The 22,817-nt window shown below is 38.1% G+C and overlaps 1 protein-coding gene across 1 annotated transcript in view; it reads right to left on the bottom strand.

The window, feature by feature from the left end:
• Nucleotides 1–540: 540 nt before the first annotated feature.
• Nucleotides 541–22,817, bottom strand: part of UBE3C (ubiquitin protein ligase E3C) — a 76,366-nt gene continuing 54,089 nt past the window's right edge. Inside the window, exons 19-23 of the mRNA XM_032183446.1 lie at nucleotides 16,809–17,021; nucleotides 9,009–9,197; nucleotides 8,854–8,920; nucleotides 7,488–7,618; nucleotides 541–2,223 (exon numbers count right to left, since the gene is read on the bottom strand). Of these exons, the coding sequence (XP_032039337.1) occupies nucleotides 2,053–2,223; nucleotides 7,488–7,618; nucleotides 8,854–8,920; nucleotides 9,009–9,197; nucleotides 16,809–17,021 (771 nt within the window). The 3' untranslated portion in view covers nucleotides 541–2,052. The remainder of the gene's footprint in view (nucleotides 2,224–7,487; nucleotides 7,619–8,853; nucleotides 8,921–9,008; nucleotides 9,198–16,808; nucleotides 17,022–22,817) is intronic.

The following is a 22,817-nucleotide window of genomic DNA, read 5'->3' as shown; positions in this document are numbered from 1 at the left end:
TTCAGTGAACTCAAATTCTCTAATGAAGTTTTCTACCACTGTGTGTGCGATTCTTGCAATTAGATGACTACTGCTACCTGCAAACCACTCTTCCTCCAGCCTACCCTCTGTCTAGAGCTTGTATTCACAGTGACAGACAGGAATAGTGTGCACTGTCTCCTTTTACAAAAGCAGAAAGCATTTCTTACCAGTCATGCATATGTGGCTTGACCCCAGAACAATCTCTGAATATGAGTATTTAATAAATTTTAATTTAATTATACAAAATACAAATACGACACTACCAATATAGCAAAGAATGAAATTGAAAAATAATTTCAAAATATTTAAACCATTAGGTTATAAAATAAATAATGCTTTCTAAGAGAAGTGTCCAGGTTTCCTAATTGAGAGGAGGCAGTTCCACTATTACTGGTCTCATTTTCAACCTCTTTACAAGTTCCATAATTTATGTAGAAAAATATACAAGAAAAGAATTTGGGGATAAAGAATAGGTTGGGTATGTAATATTTAACATAAATAAAAAGCCTAAAGCAAAACCAAAAAGAAAACCAATCATTTTATTTCTGTACATCAAGACTACAAATAGCATTTTAACACTTCATTTATTACCCAAATTAAGAAATTATACATTTATATGGTTACTAGTAAACATCTTAAAATCACTCCGTTTCCCCACATTTAAAGGATATTGCTGGTTACTGCTTCTTAAATATGAAATCCAACAGTTTTCAGTAACAGCACTTTTTTTTTTTTTTTGCATAAGTGATGAATACAAATCTGATTGTAAATGTTGATGATTTAAAATATAAAACTAAAGTTCAGAGGGATGCCGTTATGAACCTTACAGTTTGAACTATAATCCCATATTTGAATTGACTGCAGTTTGTGCATGAATACCCAGCGATGTGCCTACCACTAGGGGATCATTTCCTTCCATACGAAACCACTTTTTTCCCCAGATATCCAATCTTCCAATTCCATTAAGCAGCATATTCCCACCTACTTGTCTTAGCAGAAATTCTGCAGGCAGGTGGATATAAAAGCTGTTTAATCACAAAAAAATAATGAATTTGACTAGTGTCTACAACACAGGTATGGCATTTAGGATGGAAAGAAATGATAGGGAAAAGGAATGTGAATACCACAGGCTTCAAATATAAAAGATAAAGCCTGATAACTTTGGTTCAAATGATTTTAATCGCTGTTACATGTTCCAAAGTGATGACTTTTGCATGTGCTATCTATGCAACAGGAGTCCGATATATTAAAAAAAAAAAATGTGTACAGGCACAAAAGACAGAAATGGAGCAGACAAAACATGGATAGTCAGATCCATTTACGACAGTGTTCAAGTGATAATGATGCAGCCAAAGGTTGAACTTAAAATAAAATAAGCCTGTGCATCTGATTTCTCTGGAAAGCACAAAAAATATCCTAAGCATTTATCTCAGTGCCTACCGTCTTGAGGGAAGGTAGTATGGAACAAAATCAGTCATACCTTAATTGCAACAACTCTGGTTTGTAAACAATTCTATAACGTAAGTCAAGATGATAGGTTACCAGTAATGAGCATTTTTATCCTCTCAGTTGTGGGCTATCTGCAAACATCTGCTTTGCTTTCATTTGAAAGATTAATTACAGGATGTTAGCCCTGTCTCATCCCAATGTGCTGCACGGTACACAACTTTATTGCCAGTTTGGGAAATTATTTATACTTGAACAGCACAAAGCCAAAGCTTCATCTTTGGTTAATTTCACTGAGATGTCACTGTTTCTTCAACGTGCTCCTTCTTTGCATAAACACAGAACAACCACACTGCAAACAGCATTCAGTATTTTGAATCATAAAGCAGTGTCAATGTAATATTAATGAAAGCTAACTAACAAACTGTGTTTAAAAATGAAACCTATTTGAGGGCATTTGATAAGACATAAGAGCTGCAGAAATTCGGACAGAATTCCCTTAAAACTGCTTGGGTATGGGTGCTGCTTATCGAGTAGGCACTGGTTCGTTCCTCTGCAGACCATCCAAGTAAGCACCAGTTTGACTCAGCTTAGTTCAAATCCAGCAGCACATTCAATGGCATAGAGGAGCTTGCTTCGCATAAGATTTTCATCGTAAAACTCGGGAAGCTTCAGCAAGTTCATGCAGGTACTGGCAGTCGGTAGCCGGTCTAGATCAGATCCTCCATTGTGAATGCAAAATGCAGGATATAACTCCTGAAAAACACAAGAGGAAAAAAAGCACATCAAAAAAAAATAAATACAGGCCCAAGTCTAACCCCTAACAGCTGACTTTTTTTTTTCCCCTCTTTTCCTTTCATTCTTCGTGATCCCAAAAGCCCTTTTGAATCAGGTAGAACTTCCCTCTCTATCCCATCCCCATCAAAATCGTCCTTGCAAAATACAAAGCCATTTATGCGGTTCTAAGGAAAAAGAAATAATTTGTTATTATTTGTGCACTCTATCTCCAAATATATGATGCTACAAAAAAGTGAAATACAAAACGCAAAGAGTAGAACTGCAGCATGCAGAAAATCCTAGTTGTATTTGGGAGAAAGAAACAAAGGATTCCCAACTGTAGGCTCTTCTTCCAAAGCCTCCCATATGCACATGGATCCCGTTTCTTCTGTAGGAACAGGAGAATGAGGAGTTCCTGTTACACTGAAGTTTTGTACCAGTGAAGTAGATGCTGAACACAGGGAACTAAGACCACAAGCAGCAATGGAAGAGGATGTTCTGTCATGTTTGAGTACCGTATAACTTTTGTTAGTGTGGAATGACATGATTTCTTCTGAGAATTGTACCGCCCCCCACCAGCAGGGAAGAGACTGTTTCTGTACACACAAAAATCCCAACAAACCGATTTTTGCTCTAGCTAATGAAGTGACGTGCCGTGACAGTTACAACGTTCTTCTAGTGACATTTAAAAGTATTCCAATTTTATGAACGAATACTACATGAGCGTTTACTTGTCCTGTTGGAGTGATATTCTGAGGAGAAGAGGATAACTGACTGACCAGACTGTAAGCAGAAATTTGATGAAGTTACATCACCACGTAAGTTCCTTTCTCTGACATCCAAAAAAAAAAATAAAAAAAAATCCTCAACAAACCATGACCAAACATGCCCTTTCAGTGTTTTCCTTCTAGAGCTTTAGTTTGTTGGCATTCCCCAGATGTATAAGTTCTTCATACAGGTAAGTATCAGGCCTTCCTTTTACTTCACACCTCACTACACACCACAGTATATTATCATTTTCTTTGTTAAATTCAATTGTCTGATACTATCCATGACTCAAGTTAAAGGCTCTTCTTGCCCTAAACAGATTTGTCTAAATTGATCTTTCAAGAAGCCTAAAATTTATAAATTCTAAGGCAAGCACTACTAATGACATCAGTAGATCTGTTTATGCGTTAGATTATGGAAGTATTTACACTAGGGTGGTCTAGAACTCTCAATCAAGAGGTACTTCATGTTCTTTTAATAAAGAACTACCTGTATTTAAAGCAATTCTACTATTTCTTCATAATTATAAAACCATTCAGGTGTCACTGGGATGATTCAGATGTGCACAACGACTCTAATAACAGAATCTTGTCAAACCCTGCTTATTCTCATGATGCGATAACCATGGATCTGAGGAACAGGCTTTTGTCTGTTGTATGTAATTTCATATGTAACATTTTGTTTCAATAAATGGTATTTGTTTTTTTTTTCTGGAAAAGTCCATAGCAAAAAAAAAAAATATATATGTATATATATGTAACTTCTAAGCACTGCTTCTGCTGGCAACGAAGTATTCATTTTATCAAACGCTCGCCTGAGGTAAAGCAGTTCTGATTTCAGAAACTGGAAAAAAAAAATCCCAGCTCCAAAGGCAGAAGGTCAATGAGATTCTAAGTTAAATTATTGTTCAAATGGAGGCCTTAAAAAGTATTTCATGGCTAAAATGCTGCATTTTTAGTGTACCTTTCAAAATGCTAATTGAATTCCTCTACTTTAGCTTTAAAAATGGAAAAATTAAGTTCTGAATTGAAATGTCATGCCAAGGGCACCAGTTGTTGCATAATTAAATACCGTACAGCGGGAAGCTGCAATAGTTTGGAAGTGAAAAGTATCATACATTTATTACCTGACCTGATTGGAGCTTAACAATTTTCAACCGTGCTTTAATGATTTTTTCTGTAATAATCACATTTATTAAACTTATTAAACTTTAATTAGCTTTAGCAAATGTTATTTTGAGTCTGAAACTGGCAGTAAGAGTTCCAAATTTTTAAAGGATGTAAAGCTAGACTGTGCTACCTGTAAGGTAGGAATGTCAAAGACATTCCCTCCTCTGGGCTGTCCAGTCTGGAGAAAAGGAGTCCTAGAGTCCCTAGGCTTCCTAGAGAGGTGGTTGGTGCCCCAAGCCTGTCAGTGATCCAGATGCACCTGGATAATGGCCTTAATAAATCTTTATTAAGCTTTATCTTTTGGTTAGCCCTGAAGAGGCCAGACACTTGGACATGAAGGTATCTGAAGGCCAATTCCAACTGAACCATTCCATTCTGTTTTAAATTAACATGCACTAGATTTAAGAACAGGCAAAGATTCCACAAAGTACAGCATGCAAAACTCCAAAGCTCTCAACATCACATTGTCATAGGCTACCAAGAGATTACTGCTCGTGATGATACCAATTACCTGTTTCCTTTTCAGTCAAATATTGGCCACCATTTCCTGGCAACCCCCTGGTTTATAGGTAAATCCATTTGAATAAAAATACTTCGGTAATCCACATACGCAAATTACAAGATGACCTGCGTGGCAAGCACCGTGGAAGTAATTAACCTAACTCCTGCTCAGTGCTGCCCAGCAAAGCAGCAGTAATGCCTCTTCACTCTGTTTTCTGTTACCAAGACTTGCATGTGGCTATGCTTGCAAGCCCCTTTTACAGTTGCTTAAAAAAAAAAAAAAAAAAATACCAATTTTTCAGCATTATAGCAATAACTATTTCACCTCCATTTTTTCCTAGCCAAATATCTTGAAGCCAGTTTGTCACCTCTCCCACATACAAACTTACAACTTTCCACGCTTTTGTTACATCCAGTTTTCAACGTGTCACTGTCAGCATTAATATTTTTCCTCCTCCATCTCTTCCAACATCATGCTAGCCACCTCAGAGCCTCTCCTGCTCCTCCCTTCCAAGTAGGGTGACAACATTTCTAGACTTGTCTTTACTTTGTTCCCACACAACCGTTTCCCAGTTCTCCCTTCACTACATGATTGCTGTGCTCTGTTCTATCCATCTTGGTCCCATCTCTCAGTTTTCTAATTTTCCTTCCCACTGCCCTGTAGAATCCTGTTTGTTGCTAATGAGACCGTGCAGTGATAAACTCTCCAGGTTCACAGAAGGAAGAGAAATACTTGTAGGATTTTAAATAACCAGTCACACAAATGAACCAACAAATACCCTAGATGCATTGCTTCTGACAAATCACCACCTGAACGCACTCACTCCTCTCCTAGGTGGCTATGAAAGAGCTGAAGAGTGCAGGTGCTGAAGCTGCCTGGCACACTGCCTATCCACGTGCTGGCAGCACTGCGCAGAACTCACTGCAGCAGCCGAAGGGATTAAGTGGAGGCTGAGACTGCACAGCGGGTTACAGGACTGTACCCAAACAAGGCTGAAATGATCACACCACGACGGTGCTGCATACCTGTACCAGCTAGTAAAGACACAGCAAAACAAATGAAAGGCCTGAAGGAGACGAATGTCAAGTGCAATGCACAAAGGGACAGAGGGAAGTCAAGGGCAAAGGGCCTTGCCTCCTTGCCCTATGTGGCACTGAAAACGCCTCCACTTTGAAATCACCCTGCAGCCTAAAACCAGCTGTTTAAGCCACCACAAGTACTCTTTGGTTACCCCTAGCAACTGCTCCACATGCTGCTGTACGATAACACACGGAGGCTTTTATCTATTTCAGATCATTCAAGCAGCAGAGTGTCTGCAATGGAGACCATTGATTTTCAATATTGGAACATCTTGTCTGTTTTCCAGAGGAAAACTGTGCTGATGAAAAAAGATAAATCATCAAGAGTCTGAAAATTCTAGAATGGATTTTGTTTAATTCGGTAAGAGAAAAATGGAGGTACTACAAACATCTCAGATACGTGTTTTGTTTTTCACACCTGACATCTTTTATCACGTGCCATCTCCAGCATAGGAAGGGCCTGATTCACAGATCTGAAAAAATCTTCTGGCAGTTGCCTTTCAAGTATTTTTAAAATTCTGATTTTAAGAGAAGAAAAAATGAGAATGAACTCCAAATACATTCCAAATATATTGTTTGGAATATTCCAAATATATTGTTTACACTTCCAGACTATTGTGCACATCTGAAGTCCTTGTTCCTATATAAAGTGTTAGTATCTGTCTCCCTGAGAAAACATACACACACACCACTGGGTAATAGAGTAAGTGTGGTATTTTACAAAACAGCTTTAGCACTTATACAAAACTTGCATTGGTTTCTTATGGGTTCATCTACTTATTTCACCTAATAAGTGTAGACAATTACCACTATCCACTGCTAATTAAGTATCATATCACAGTACCTTACCACGTGAAAAGTTACTAAGTACATATATTCCAACTTTATTTAGCAACTGTAAGATGGCAGCAAAACAAAACAGCTCAACATATCCTTACTTCGAAACAATTATGTGAAGCAATGTCTGTATTTATGTTCTCAGTAAACCCAGCTTAAAATTAGATTTATTAAATAGTACAACAGTAAATACACTGTTGACCACTGCACTAAAGGTGATGGTACTAAGCAATTTATTCTTTTATTTCCTTTTATTTTTATTTCCTTTTATTTTCTTTACTTGTTTTAATTTCAAAATACATCTTTACTGTGCCTCATCCTCTCTTTAGTTTTATCAGCAATGGACAGGTTTTCTTCACACTTTAGCTTCCCTGTGAACAAAAAACTCTAAAGATAGCAGAAAAATATTTAAATACAAAGGGTAATGAGCCATGATCTTATAAGGAGGTAAATGGTAATTAGAAGGATGCACAATAAATTGCCAGCCTCAAATGCTTAATTTCAGTGGTTGAATTTAATATTTTTTATAACCTAAACCATCTTTTGCCTGATTTTGACAACATTATTCTTAACTCAACCTGTTCCTCGAAACTGGTGGCAATACTGCTCCTGTACAGGAATACGAAATGAGAGAAAGGACCTTCCACAACAAAGAGTAAGAGCTTTAGCCATTGCTTTTTTAGGCCCACTAAATTTTACAGTTAGAATACAAAACAATAAAACAATGCAATGAAATATTTTTATTCATTATATCCAAGTGCAAGCATTTAAACTGTATCTGTAGTCAGGAAGTTACATTATTCTCTAATTTTAAATTCCTACCGAAAAAAGGGGCTTGTATCATAAGCTGTAACATAGACAGAAACTTGCCAAGAAGTCAGGACATACCTTAAACCCCAGCAGAGGTGGCCGAGAGCAGCTTGTTACAAACTTGAGAAGTTTGCGTTTCTCTTCGTCAGTGAAGCTTTCTACAACTCTCCAAAATATTTTAATTACAGGATGGTCTGCTGTGTAGCCACCTGTAATAAAATTAAAATCATTTATAGATTGAACAGTTTTACGCAAGAAATAAACTCCTCAGAAAACCTAGCATACAATTTTGAAAGCTTGGGGAAAATATTGACGCCAAAAGGTTTATATTGCTAACCCCTCTCATTTACAGATCTCTTTGATCACTTTGAGTTTCTCATTTGTTGTATACCCATGGCTATTATGTCTCTCAGCTCCTTAACTGCAGTTTCCTTCACTGAAATCTACTTATTTTTTATTAATTTTTTTTAGTTTAGCATTTCACTAGTAAGTTTGGGTTCCTGTCTTTAACTAAAGTAATTTTCAAAATCTGCAAGATTCAGGATGTTATTTAATGCATCAACTTACCTACCTTACCTTGAAGTAAGCTAGGATGTGGACTCAGGATAACAGTAGCTACTTTTTAGTATTTTTAAAATTTAGCATTTTATGATAAATGCAGAGAAGAATGAAGATACATTGCATGTCTCACAAGGAAAAAGTATGAGTTCAGGCTGCCTTAGAAATGGTCTGGATGTGTTAACAGAGGCAACCATCCCAAAGCCATTTGGGATGGCTTTATAGACAGGGCAACCAGACACAATCACTGACTTACACCCATTTTGTACCAAGATGCTCAGATGTCTGGAGCACCTCTGCTATGGAGACAGGCCAAGGGATTGTTTAGCATGGAGAGGAGAAGGCTCCAGGCAGACCTCACAGCAGCCTGCCAGGGCTGGGGAGGGACTCTGTATCAGGGGTGTAGAGATAGAACAAAGCTTTAAACTAAAATAGGGTAGATTTATATTAGATATCAGGAAGAAATTCTTCATGTTGAGGGCAGTGAGGCCCTGGCCCAGGCTGCCCAGAGGAGCTGTGGCTGCCCCATCCCTGGCAGTGCCCAAGGCCAGGCTGGATGGGGCTGGGGGTAGCCTGGGCTGCTGGGAGGGGGCCCTGCCTGTGGCAGGGGAGGAGGAATTACTTGAGCTTTATTTAAGGTCCCTGCCAACCCAAACTGTTCTACGATTCTATGAGTCAGTAAAGGAATTACATGCCCTCTAATTACCTGGCTTGAAACATAGATATAAGCTTGCAAATAAAATAAACTGCATACCTATGGCTCCCAGTATTCATAAGAACAGATCCTACAACTTATATAAAAAAAAAAAAAAAAAAAGACTGGTGCAGGAATAAATAAATTTTCTTATTATCCTAGCTTTTTAAAATATAATTACAATATACTCACCTGAATAATTTGTGAAAGATTTAAGGTCATCCAAACTAATAGGAACCTGGGCACCAGAAATCAGAACCTAATAGTGAAGGAAATTAAACAAATGTATTAGAGGGGAAAAAATGCTGCTTGAAACAAATGTTTTCTGCAGTTTTAAGCATAAGTACCTGTATTTCCTGTTGATCAAACATTCGAAGCCATTCAAGGTTCACAACGTTGGCCAGTCCCTGACGGAAAGCGAGGCAATGCTGTCGGATTTGTTTGTTCAGTCTGTAGTCTGCCACCAGGTGGATGTACGCTATTCGGTTAGCGCTGGTAACAGGAATATCTTTTCCACCTGGCTTCAGCTCAACCACCTGTAAAGATAACAAGGCTTCATCTTCTTGGAAAACTTTAATTCTGTGTAACTGGAAAAATTGAACTGCAAAACATTCTGGGAAGTTATTTAAATATCTGAAGTTTGCTGGAATATACTCCAGAATATTCACCTGAGAAGTTATTACAAGTTATAAAGGCAGTTATTTTCTCTTTATTTATAAGAGCACATTGTGTGGCATTCAGTTGTCAGACTTAGGTCTGCAGCTGCAATCCAGCCATCCACCAGCTGCACTGATGGCACCAAGGGTCCTGAGCAAGCACAGCACCCGTACACGGCAGCCTCCTTCCATCTGAATTAGGAAAGCTCTGCTTCACCGGCTGGGCTTTTCCATTTAACTTTCGGTGGTAATGAATTCTGCAGAACCACATTATGGCAAAAGCAATGCCCACAAAGCCAAAATAAGAGTTTGATACAAGCCTAATTTACAGAACAGGTAAGAATTCACAGTTCCTACTGCTGAAAAGACAAGTTGTACACGTTCAGTACTTCCAACAAAAAACAACCAACCAACCCCAAACCTTGCTTTTCTGCTGAGAGATCTGAAGATACCTTAGCATGGAAGATTTTTTAAAGAAAAAAGCATAAACATACTGTAATTGCATTAAGATATAAACCAGGATTGATGGTAAATATTCTTAAAATACTAAGACCTTTGCATATTCTACTCTTTACCACAGGAGGATAGTTTTGCTGAATAGCAGCCCAATCTTAATGAACCGGTGAAGGACTAACACGATTAAAAATCTGAAAAGCTGAGATGCAGCCACCTTCTGAATCCTTCAGAAAAAAAAAAAAAAAAACAAAAAAAAAAAACCACAGTTTACTTTTCTACCCTCTAGACACTGGGATTTTTATTTATTTTTACAACTGAGCACTTCAGTCTGGGCTAATAATCTGTCTTTAGAGCACAGTTAAACGCATGAATAGTTTCTTTTGCAATAGGCTACCCAACAACATGAGCTTTTTCAGTAGTAAGAAACATACAAATTGTTAAGATGATAAAAAATGGCTACACTTTTGAGCATGCAGGCTTTTACTGATTCATAGGTTTTTAAGGCCGAAAGAGAACATTAAGATCTGTGAATATGACCTCCCAGCCAACACAGGCCAGTGAATTCTATCCAGAGATTCCTGTATTTAACTCAATAAATCCAGAGATGAGTTACAGCACTTTTTTTTTTTTTTTTTTTTTTTTTTTTTAGAGAAACAGGCAATCCCAGTGTGGAAACTCAGTGTGATGAAGTATTTACCACTCTCCTTGGTAAGCTAGAACAACTGGAATTACAATGGCTATTAAAAAAATATCTTCCTTCCCACCGTAATCCTTCAACGGTAAGCTTTGTGATTTTGTTAAGCCTACAATTAAACAAGCCCTCAACTACACCACACCATTTCTGTGCATGGGTAGTACCAGCCGTGTTTATGTCCTACTCCCTGAAGGGCCAAGTGAAACAAAGGTGTCACTCTGGCTGACACTTTCATGCCCTGGCACCCCACAAGACACACATTACTTTGCTTCCCTTTGAGCAAGGTCCTTCAACAAGAACCACAGCCACCCTAGAGAGTACAGGGCAGGACCCAAAGCCCCTGCCTGACCTGAGGGTGTTTTTCCTGGTGAAGTCCACAAGGAGTATTAATAAATCATGGGACTGAAGCTGTTTGATGAGATGAGACTTCTGTGTTGCTACGCTTTCTCTTCTGCTACTGCAAATAGCCAACCTGTACAGAAATCTGCCATGTCTCACCCTGCAGCTCTACTGTCATAGTTTTTACCACTGTCACTGGAAAATCAGTCAAGATTTCATTCACCTAATCGTTAGAAACTTTCTCATTTCCATTTTGAACCCAGTAGGGTAAAGCTTGCTCATTCTCATTGTTCTGAGTTCAGTATTGCCCTGTAGCTCACGCAGCTCTTCACCTTCCTCAGTCACACCCAGGATGTGTTACCTAAGCGCAGCAACTTCATTGATCTTCCAAGAGTCTTCTTTGCTGAACTGAGGTCAGCCAGGCTCCTGTAATCTCTTATAAAATACCCTTTTATGTACCCTAAATAAGATCAGAAAGTTCTCTCTTCCTGTTTAAATTCCTCTCCTCCTCAGTGTTACAGGATGAGCGCTACCGATGCTATGCCAGACAAAGCTCACACCAACACAAGTGTAACTTGCAACCTTCCTTGCAGGTCAGCAAATAGAGAGAGATCACAGATAAACTTATGCTCATGTTACAATAGCAGCATCTTCACAATGGATTAAGGAAAAGCTGTATTAAACGTCTAAGAAAGCTGCTTTCTCTCCCTACAATGTTCATGCCGGATATCTAAGACAAAGTATGTACTCTTTTTGACCACTGTTTTTAGAAAACAGGATAAAATATAAACACAGAAAAAAAAAAAAGAAAAAAAAAAACTTATTTTAAGCGGCAAACCAACCAACCTTGGTTTCTGATCCAGTAACGCTTCTGTAGCTCCCCTTCCTACCCTCAACCCTGTACTGCCACAATTTGTACTGCAGGATGCAGTTAACCGCATTTCCTGGGGTTTGCCTGGGATCTAACCATTGATTTCCAGAGTCTATCAATGTGAGGTTTATTCTACCACCATACCACTGTTTTGTCAAAGTAACATCATAGTCAAAGACAAAAAGAATTTGTGTAGCTGCAGTAACTACTGTACTATGGCACAAAGCTAAGAAGGGTATTATACAGGGGACAGAAAATGGTAAAGGTAGGGTTAGCAATAAAACTACAGCAAATGAAGATGCAATTCACTTTTCACTCACTTATTATGTCCATAATGGTTTAGAGAGTCTGTGGTAGACTCTCTATGTGGTAGACCATTCAATTTTAAGTCAGGCACATCTGTCATAAGATTTCATGTTCAGAAAGGGCACAACACAACATACTCTGTCTTAAAAGACTGGCTTTTAAGATCAGCTTGCATTTTGCTTTTATACATCCAACTTCTGCCACTAGATGGTGCAAAACAGTAACACAAGTGGTACAGGATGGGAGAGAAACTTCCCAAAGCAGGAATACTTGTGTCATCACCTTATGTTCTCTTCTGTAGAGCTAAGTTAAGAAAAAGAGTAAATGTCATTTTAATTTGGTTCATTATCAAAATCATGTATTTTAAAATGAATTAAGTGATATTTAGATCACGTGTTATTTAGATCAGTATTCAGATCATTCAGACAATACCACAGATTCTATTCCAAACTCACGCAGCATGTCTTAGAATGAAGGAAAAGTATCAACATGAAATACCATTTAAAAAAAAAAAGTCTGCAAGAAAAGAAACATGGATAGAGGAATTGCATCAGATTTCTGACCGAAGCATAGATACACCTCTAAGTACTATCAAACAAAATTCTTAAGCACTTAAAATTTTCTTGGGTACAAATTCAGTTACATGCTCCTGCAAGCACATACTCCTAGCAACTGCACACAGCTTATATAAAGATAATAAAATATATCTCTGGTTTCTGCATGGTCACAGTTTGCATGAATAGTTCAGACAAGTTACATCCACTACTTAGAGCATTAGAATAATACAGAAATAAATAAAAAAAGAGAAAACGGTAGAAAAATGTTACTGAAGACGAATGGTTTCAGGAGATTCATCTTCTGGCTTACTGATAATTCTCTGTTACACAAAATTGCTTTGTAATGTGATCAGAAGCAGAAAATAGCAACTCTCTCCTGGCAGACAAACTTAATGCTTACACAGACCTGGCGGTGACTGGCTTCCCAAGCTAATGAAGAAAAAGGGAACTCTTAGAGGGTGAAGTGGGAAATACTTCAGGAAAGAATAAGGGACCTGTCAGCCAGGCATTCTGGAGTATGAAGTATTTTTGTATCTGAATATTAAGACAAATATCCCTTGCAATTTCAAATAGCATTCTTTTAGGCAAAGTTAACTCTTACAAGCTTGTTTTTTTAGGAGAATGAAATTTCTCTGTTCTTTTTGACTCCAATCTTTTAAGTATCTCCCCTGTATCTTTTCCCCATTCTGAAAATATACAGATGAAGGTTTTCTTTCTTTCTGGCATCTGCCTTCCAGATGTAGGGGCAGGAGTTCCAGGTAGGAGATTGCATTTGAATGCCTACAAATGCATTTGCCGTAAGTGTTATAAATCTGCCTGAGAAGCATCAGCCTCATCTTAAATATTTTGCTTTTGAAAGACCTCCAAAATCACTCACCTAAGCCACTGTTTCTGAGTAATGAAACTTTCAGAATTATTTCAAAAGACATCAAAATTTTATCTCAAGGAAATTAAAAGCCAAAGAGCTCTCCTTTAACTAGTCAATGTATCTTCAGTAACAAATAGAATTTACATCTGTTTTAAAAAAAAAAAAAATGTCCTGACACCTATTTCTGTATTATTTGGATTTCAAAGAAACTGCTGCTTTGTATATTAAGTGTTGCTCTGTACATTTGTATTTAAGCCCTTTATGCATAGGGTCTTCTAATCATATCAAGGCTGTTTTGATCCATGCAACCTCTAGAATCAGTGCCTGAGAAACTTTCTGAAGCACAGAATCTAACGTTTTTGAAGGAAGAGTAACAGATTTGAAACTTCCTCTCTTCCCTTGGACCAACACCAAACTCACCTTCCTCGTTTTAAAAAATGAAAGGGCAGGGGTGGAAGGAGGCCTGAAATAGAGGTATTTTCTTGTTATTAACCTTACTATAAGCATTTTATAACGATTTTATCATTATCTAATCTACAAGATAGAAAGAAAAATTAAAATCAATACACACGGCTACTTGAAGGCAACTCTAACCATCGGCTGAAATTCTTTCTGAGACTTTTTACTAGCTGCCATTTTATGCAGTAGATCTAACAGCTGTAATCTAGGCTGGTATCGTGGCATTTAGATGGTTCTTCATCAAAAGCTAAAGCTATTTGGGTTTGGAAGGTAAGGTTGATGGCAGAGCTCCCCTAATTAGCAGGTCTAATGTGCAAATTATTAAGTACCTTTTTCAACTTCTGGTGAATGCACTTTGACAATAGTTTAATGGGATCTAAAAGCACATTACAGGATTGGAATCAATACGCTGATAATAGAATTTCTACCTCCTACTAGTAACAGAGGCAATCGAGCCCCTTCTGAATGTGTCTTTCATTGCAGATAATGCTTCTGTGCCACAACTGCTCGATGGACACTGTCAGGAGGATAGCTATTTACAATGATAGATTTATGATGCATTTATTGGGCACTAATTTATTAGACACTAAAGTGGTTGTTTAGCTGAAAACTAGAGATAATGTACGCTCACCATAAGGAGTGCAAATTAAGCTCTTTTCCCAAAGTGAATTAGCCTTACCTTGACACAATTAATTAGTACGCAATGGTTACAGGAGCCAAATACCAGATTAACTGTATTTATCCATAGGAGGTTTATTAAGGTATCTAAATTAAATATAAGTTACTTGTTGCATTAACCCACAGAAGACAGTGAAAAGAACCAATTAGCTGCATTGAACTACACTACAATGCAGTCTCATTAAAAGACAGTTTATACTCCAAGAGAACAGTGCTCTCTCTCAAAGTATAAACATCAACATAGCATCAGAATATTTAATTTATCCCACATTTCATTTAGTTACTCAGAAGTTCACAATTATATTTAATCTTCCTTTTAAAGCTAAGCCAAATAATTAAAAATCAAGTCTTCGTAATACATAGCCCTCAGAGAAATTTAACGAACACACCAGACCTCTTGGCACGAACACACTTCTTATGCTTATGTAGCAGCAGGTAGTGCAGGCAACATCTCTGTCTCGGATCTCTTTGCATGTTATTTCTGAGATATTTCTCTTTTCTGTCTGCTTCTGCCTTACTTGCTAAGGATGGTTCTAACTTGCTTGCATGGTTGATTTTTTTGAGTAGACATGTAGAATGGAAACTACAACCTCTCCAGAAAGTATTTACTAATTCTCATTTTTAATTAGAAACTAAATCATATTTGTGTTAACTGTGAGCAACAAGACTTTTCTCTGCCCCAGCAAGTCCTAGTTTATACGGGCAACTGCCATCTCGTGTGCTTTGCAACCCAATAACCAAACGCACCTATAGCACAGAAACCGATTCCAGAGTCAGTCACTTAGAGCACACGCTATGATAAAGCACTGGCTCTGTAACTAAGAATGTACTTTCTGACGCATCCATTTCACATGCCATTGTTTCAAGATTGTTTTTCTAAAAACAGTGCAATTCAGAAGTTTTCATGTAGTGAGTCCAACCCAAGAAAAAAATGGCATATGTTGAACATTTAACGTGAAACATTACTTATATCCAAACTGCTGACTCTCCCCTTCAGAATGATTCAAAAACCCAGAATATGAGGGTAATATAAAATTGCAGTACAACTAAGGCTTTGGATCTTCCAAAATGAAAGGAAATGAGTGACAGAAAAGAAAGTCTGAGCTTCATGCAGTGGAAATAAGTCTTGGACAGCAAACTCGTTCTGATTTAAGTAGCAGAAGAAGAACTCAGGTAACAGTTTGCAGGGCTAGATGCCGCATCTCGGTGGTGCTGCTGGTTCTGTGCAGGTGTGCCTGAGCCAACCCACCCTGGCCAACACACCACCTGAACGGGACTGGATACCCACTGTTAGTCTTGATTTCTTCCACGAGAAATAAGGCCTGAATCAGGATGCTGCTGCATGTCACAGTGTGGTCAGGTGTACTTTTTGACCCAATTATTAATTAAATACCATTAGCACGTACAAGCAGGTCATGAGTACACAATTTTAACTCCTCAAAAATGAAAGATGAAGCCTGACAAAAGACTGAAGACATTATCTCTATTACCACAGAGGCATATTTTTCAAGCGCTGATGACATTAATTTTTTACTATGAGCATAAGTGAGCGTTAGCTTTCACAACAGAGCAAATAAAAGCATTAATCAAACTGCATAATGCAACTGCGCTAAAAACTCATACTTAAGGACCTAAATAACCCATCTTTACAATTACTGAACACCCATTTTTTCCCATCTGACTCATCAGGTGGTTCAGCCCTCAGAAAAAATGAAAATGGGATTATTATTTTATTTTTTTTTTTAACATTTTTAACATTTAACATTTCAGGCCCTCTTATTTGAATAGAGTAGTAACAGCTGAAGGCAACAGCCCTTATCTCACAACAACGGGTCACTATTTTTTTAAAACCATTCAGATTTCTAATTCTGACTCCAAACTCAGGCAGATCTTCTATAGTTTATGCATTATCTCATTTCTGCAATTACTTGAAATGGAATCAAAGAAATAATATGAAATATTTTGTTCAAGAAGTAATCTCAGTCAACATCAATTTTTATGTAGCAATGTTAGAAAATCATCACAACAATGTATTAGTTAAATTACCAGGCCTTTATGACATCTTCAGAAGTAGTTTTTAAATACAAGATTAGTTATTTTTTATTTCAAATAATGAGTCAGAATCCCCATCGATGCCTCACAACACACAGCACTTACAGCAGTTGTTCCTTATCACTTTCAAATTCAAAAATAAAGTAGCAGGGATATTAATGATTTGTCAGCCATACATAAAAGAAAAAAAAAAAGCTGAAGCTGTTCGTACCTGGGCTTCCCCGAGATCATTGTTTACCACAGTGAAATTTAATCCAAGTTCTTCCACATCCCCTTCGTAGCTCTTGAGAAAAAGCAAGTTCTTGTACATTTCTGGATCTAATGAAGCTAAATGATGAATGTCAACATCAGCACTTGTCCCCAGTAACTTAGAGAGGAAAAAACTAGCAAACGGCAACTCCACCAGCATATTTTCATAAAGAGCCTGAAAAACAAAGCAATTAAAAGCACATTAGATTTTACTGTGGTATTTGCAAGAACTCAAAGTTATCATGTATTTCCCAGATTTTTTATAACCACTCCTTTATTTGGTGCCTGAATAGGATCTTCTGGTATGGCAACAGCCCAGATATTGCATTCAAAAAAGCTTCAGCTGAATTTTGGAGTTGGGATACTTTCACGAAATACCAAGCTCCAAAATTTTACAAATTAATCATGTGGTGATTTAAAAGGTAAGGTCACAGCCTGTTGTATCATTAATCTTCTTGTCCAAAGTATCACACCAAACAGGAAGAACATCAAGTATATAAATCATTCACAAGAAAAATAAAGTTTAAAAAAAAAAAAAAACAATTCAATGCATCAAGAATGTCTTAAGAGTTATCATCTCCATTACATTCAACTATTTGGTTCTTCACAAGCAGTTTTTTTTGATTTATGTCAATTGCTACATGTAAAACAAATACAGGCGAACCCTGAAATATAACTACGTAAAACCAGGACAATTTAAATTAATCCAAGCTATTTGTCTTGCATGTTATACAGAATCATTGCCCTGTATTTTGGTGCATGGTACATTACTCTTGTTTACTTCTAAAATTAATCAAAACTAATTAAGTAAATGAAAAAGACAGCTAAATTCTGCTTAGTGGCATCATCAAAAGAACATCCTGATTTCCAAGCCGAGAGCTTATCACTTAGGACTGCATCATACGTCCAATTCTTCCTATGCCTGTCAAATTACTGCTGAAATCAAAAGTGGGCCTGAATTTCCAGTATTCATAAAAGAAAACCGTGTTGTTTTGTTTTGTTTTACTATAAGCTTAAAACTTCCTCAAGAGTTGTCAAAAACGCAGAAACCCCGAGCAATACCACTTTCAGCTGATTTAATGTATGCATTACATTTCAATATAACACAAACAACTTGGCATATTTTTCACATAATCATTAACAACTTCTTGTTGATTAGAAGAAAAAGATATCTAGGAAAGCTTTCAAAGAGGTAGAGATGGAAACTTTAAAGCTAGAGAGAGGAAGCATGACAACATTAGAGAAAGTTAATGTGAATAAAGGAAAAATGAGAGACCTTCCCCTTCAAAAAAATCCCTGAAATATGCTGTCTACTCACAGCCTTTGCTATTGTCCAATCTGTTTGCTGCATCAGCACCTCTGACAATGACAATCAAATCTTCACAGTACCATTAATATCACTGCCAGGCTAATCACAAAAAGCATCATCAACACAACATCGCTGTTTGTTCTCTTTATGAGCTGTTTTGGCATTACTTAATTCCTCCATAATCTGCTGCAAACTCAAAGAAAAAGTGCAACACAATGACCAAAAAAGAAAAAAAAATAAAAAAAAGAATAAACGTAGCTGTAATCACTCAGTGATATTCCAACAAAGGCTTCAAGAAAAATATACACAATTCCTTAAACTTCTGAAAGAACATTTCTATGAGGTGAGTTAGACCTTGCAGAAAGAATTGAGAATAACGAGTTCAAAGCCAAAGGGTGCATTATATTTAGAGCTATATGATTTATTCAAGGTGTAGAAGTCGAAATCCTCATTTGTATAGTTGACTTTAAAAGCAAACTAGAGGGATAAATCATTAATTTGCAATGTATAAGGTCAGTGTTTGCTGTTCCTGCATTAGTAACAATAAAGCTATTGTAATTCCTTAAATATATCAAAGCTACCCGAATTTAAAATGGAATTCCATCTATGACTCATAAAATGTAAATGCAGAGGTGTAATTTTTTACACAAGGCAGGTTTAAGCCTTTAGAGCATTTAATATACAAGGACTAATAAATGATAGCACTAAAAACTATGATCGCATCAGCTAAATGGATTATAAATTAAATTTCCATAATGTATGCAACCGAAATACAAATGTGGACATAAATCAAGGTATTTTCTAAACACAGGTTAATTACACAAATTCAAAACCTGTCTGTTTTTTATGCAAAATAATCCACTTAGCATTTTTCAAACTGGTCTTAAGTCTCAGCCACTTGCAACACTTGATCCTAGAAGCCTATCAATAATCCCTTGTCAGGAAAAAACAGCAATAGGTATATTGAAGAAACTTGTATGTTATTTTTCAAGTGTCTGTCTTTTATGAGTGTTTATTGCTAGAAATTGTGCCAAAATGATTTGAAATAAAAAGGATTAATTATAGTAGAAGCTTTTTAATATAAGTGAGTGCAGCTGCAATGCAATTAATGCAAATTGTGACGCTATCAGGAAAATAAATGCGAACAACATCACTGGCTATTTCTGTTTGCTGCCAAATAACTTCAGTAATTTACTACATTAAGAATCAATAAAAAAATAATGCTTTTCAAATGCATCACTATTAATCTTCAGGTGGTTCCAAAGAGAACATTTATAACTTCATCTAAAAACTATATAAGGCATTTTTAAATAAACTAAATTGGGCAACTTGAAAATATCTTTAATTACTACCACCCCTCTTAGCTAAGGGAGTGCAATATTGGAAACAAATCATTTTTGGAAACAGGACAAAGAGCAGTGTTTTAATTACTATAAAAGTCAGGCTAATCTAATGAAGTTTAATTAAAAAAAAACTCACTAAAACCGTGGTAAATGGAATTATGACAAACTTTTTTTTTTCTCTCCCCAAAGAGGTAACTTACACTATGACAGCCCCAGCACTGCGCAGAGCTGCTGAGATGTGCCCTGTACAACGGAGTGGCTGAATGAACTGAAACATTATCTGTCAGTTGGAATCTAACTTCCCAGCATGAAGTGATCCACCTACTTGCTGCTGCCACAAGATGTGATTCCTCACATTCCTGCCATCAGGAATCAGCTGATTCACCTGGGTTTGACTGCACCTTTCCTGGTCCTTCTGCAAGTGGGCATGATGTGAAGGTTTGCTTCCTGTCAGCTCAGAACTAGATCCAGCTCACAGCAATGGATGAAACCAGACCAAACAGCAGAGCATCTGTTTCGATGGCAGCACGACCACACAGCAGCCAGCTGCCTACGGGCTCTACCACCCTGCTGGGTACTTCTGGCACTGCAGCTAGCCCAATGCCCCTAAAGGGGAGATTGCCCCCTTCTCCTTTAGTGACCTGTTCTGGGGAGCTCTAAGCTACCCAATTGAGTTTCCAACCCATTCAGCTCTCTCAACTGACCCTTCTGCAACATCACCATCCCAGAGGCACGAGCCCAGTGTGAGAGGCAGCTGGGGAAACACGACCACCTCTTATGGAGGTAGCCAGCTGTCGGGCTGACTTAGCTCCAGCATGAAGCTGCGCCCTTATAACATACTTACCCAGCACTGCTCTCCCCACAGAAGCAGTCCTTTTCTTCCCCAGCAGCCAACAAATGACATAGCTGATGGAAGAAACTGGCTTACTCATGGAGGGAGGTGACTTTGTTTGACTGTAAGTTCCTGTTCATACACTGCTTTAAGAGATCAAAGCCAGCAAGTTTAACCAACATCTATTTTTAAGCTAATCTTTTAGCAAATTTCAAGTGCTCTCACCCCTTGAAAAAGTTTCCTTTAACTCTTACAGTCATCACGCATGGGATCAGTGCCATTCTATGATGGATTCTGTGAGTTCTTGTTCCCAGCTTTCCTTTCTAACCAGCCCTTTTTTGATTTTTTTTTTTTTTTATTTTTTTATTTTTTTTAAATCTTGCCGTCCCATAAACTGCAGCTGACTACATAAAGAGAAAAATCCAGACAGGAAGCCATAAAGGGAACAACTGCTGGTCAAATATGACAGCAGATTTTGTTTCTAAGGGCTTGGAATATTCGCATTCCACTTTCATAAAGGTGAAACTCGCACATGGGAGCTTGTGGTAAGAAGCAGAGACAAGGCTGTATTCTGGGCCGCATCAAAAGAAGCGCAAATATCAGGGCAGGGAGGGGACTGTACCCCCTCTGCTCTGCTCCTGTGAGACCCCACCTGGAGCCCTGTGCTCAGCTCTGGGGCCCCCAGCACCAGAAGGACAGGGACCTGTTGGGGTGGGTCCAGAGGAAGCCACAAGGATGCTCAAAGGGCTGGAGCAGCTCTGCTGTGAAGACAGACTGAGAGAGTTGAGGTTGTTCAGCCTAGAGAGGAGAAGGCTCCGGGGAGACCTTACAGAAGCCTTCTGATATCAAAAGGCGGCTACAGGAGAACTGGGGAAGGACTCTGTGTCACGGAGTGTGGTGACAGAACAAGAGGGAATGACTTTAAACTAAAAGAGGGTAGGTTTAAACTAGATATTTGGAAGAAATTCTTTACTGAGGGCAGTGAGGCCCTGGCCCAGGCTGCCCAGAGGAGCTGTGGCTGCCCCATCCCTGGCAGTGCCCAAGGCCAGGCTGGATGGGGCTGGGGGCAGCCTGGGCTGCTGGGAGGGGGCCCTGCCCATGGCAGGGGGTGGGATTAGGCAGGCTTTAAGGTCCCAGCCAACCCCCAACACACTACATGATTCTACGTCCCTAACAAGAGCAATTGCACAAGCAACGCAGTGCTCCTAGGTGACACATTCCCTGCTGCTAAAAGGCAGTGTCTGCTGAAAGGGCCAACCTGGATTTCCCAGCACTCATTTTTATTCACAGAGGCTAGGGATGCTCTTTAGGCAAAGTTATGACATCTCTAGGTAACCATTAAAATAACTTAAAAGCTTCCGAAACAAAAGGTTTTCAAATCTGCCTGTTTTTAGCAACATTTTTATATGATTTTATTTATTTCTTTTATAAAATTCTATAAAACTTTTATTTTATATTTATATACTCTTCACCCCATATTTTCCCCACTTTCTCTAGATGCCTCACTAGTTTTTTTTGTCTGTTTTTGTTTAAACTGAATAGCTTAAAGAAGGTTTCTCCTGGTTAAATGGAAGAAGTAGTTTTTAGTTAAAGGAACTTCACGTGCTCTCTTTCCTCTCTGTGTGGAGTCCAATAGAAGACACCAGATTAAAAACCAAACAAAATAACAAAGCCTCCTGTGGTCAGTAGGTTTTGACTTCATACACAAACCACACATTCTGCAGGCTGTTGGTTCTCTTTTAAATAATAATAGCTCATTACAATAAAGCATCTAAATAGTGCCTCGCTCAATTAAAACTGATTGCAACATGGGCCAGCTACAAAACCCTTGATGCCATTCAGCAACACAGATCAGAACTCAGTAATCTAAACTGAAAAATAACTCCATTCAGATACCTAAACATATCCTGAATGCGTTCATTAACCATCTGCGGTCTGGGGGAACAGGGATGGTTAAGGCAAGCAGCTTTGAGCACACAAACGTGCAGTTAGCAGCTTTATGTTATGGAAGAAAGATCTCAGCTGGAAGGACAGCTGCACGCACTACCTGGTAAGACAGGGAGCAAAATGAAACGTGCAGTCCTTGGGGCAAGTAGGACTTCATCTTGTTTTCAACAGGAATAACATCTGACTGGGACGGTGGCAGCTCCCGCAGTTATGGCCTAAGCACTGCGTGGTCACAAGGTGCTGTTCAGGGATGTCTCAAAGGTTTAAGAAAGGGCTCTTCAAAAGGAAAAGAACTTGCCTCTTGTTTTAGAAGTGGACGAATTTCAACTAGTCATTTCTGACAGATGTGAAGACAAATTCGCATTATACAGCAGAGGTTACACAAGCATTACAAGATGCTTAATAAGGTTGCTATTGTGTAAACAACTTCACAGACGAACCAACTAAACCTTCCCACGTGAGAGGCAGCTTTATTGCCTTTACTTACGCTTTCAGATCTATATTTAGTTCTCTCATTTATTATTTCAACTACATTCTTTC

Source organism: Aythya fuligula, chromosome 2 (genome assembly GCF_009819795.1).
Source record: "Aythya fuligula isolate bAytFul2 chromosome 2, bAytFul2.pri, whole genome shotgun sequence".
Classification (NCBI taxonomy): domain Eukaryota; kingdom Metazoa; phylum Chordata; class Aves; order Anseriformes; family Anatidae; genus Aythya; species Aythya fuligula.
This window is presented reverse-complemented; position numbering and strand designations above follow the sequence as displayed.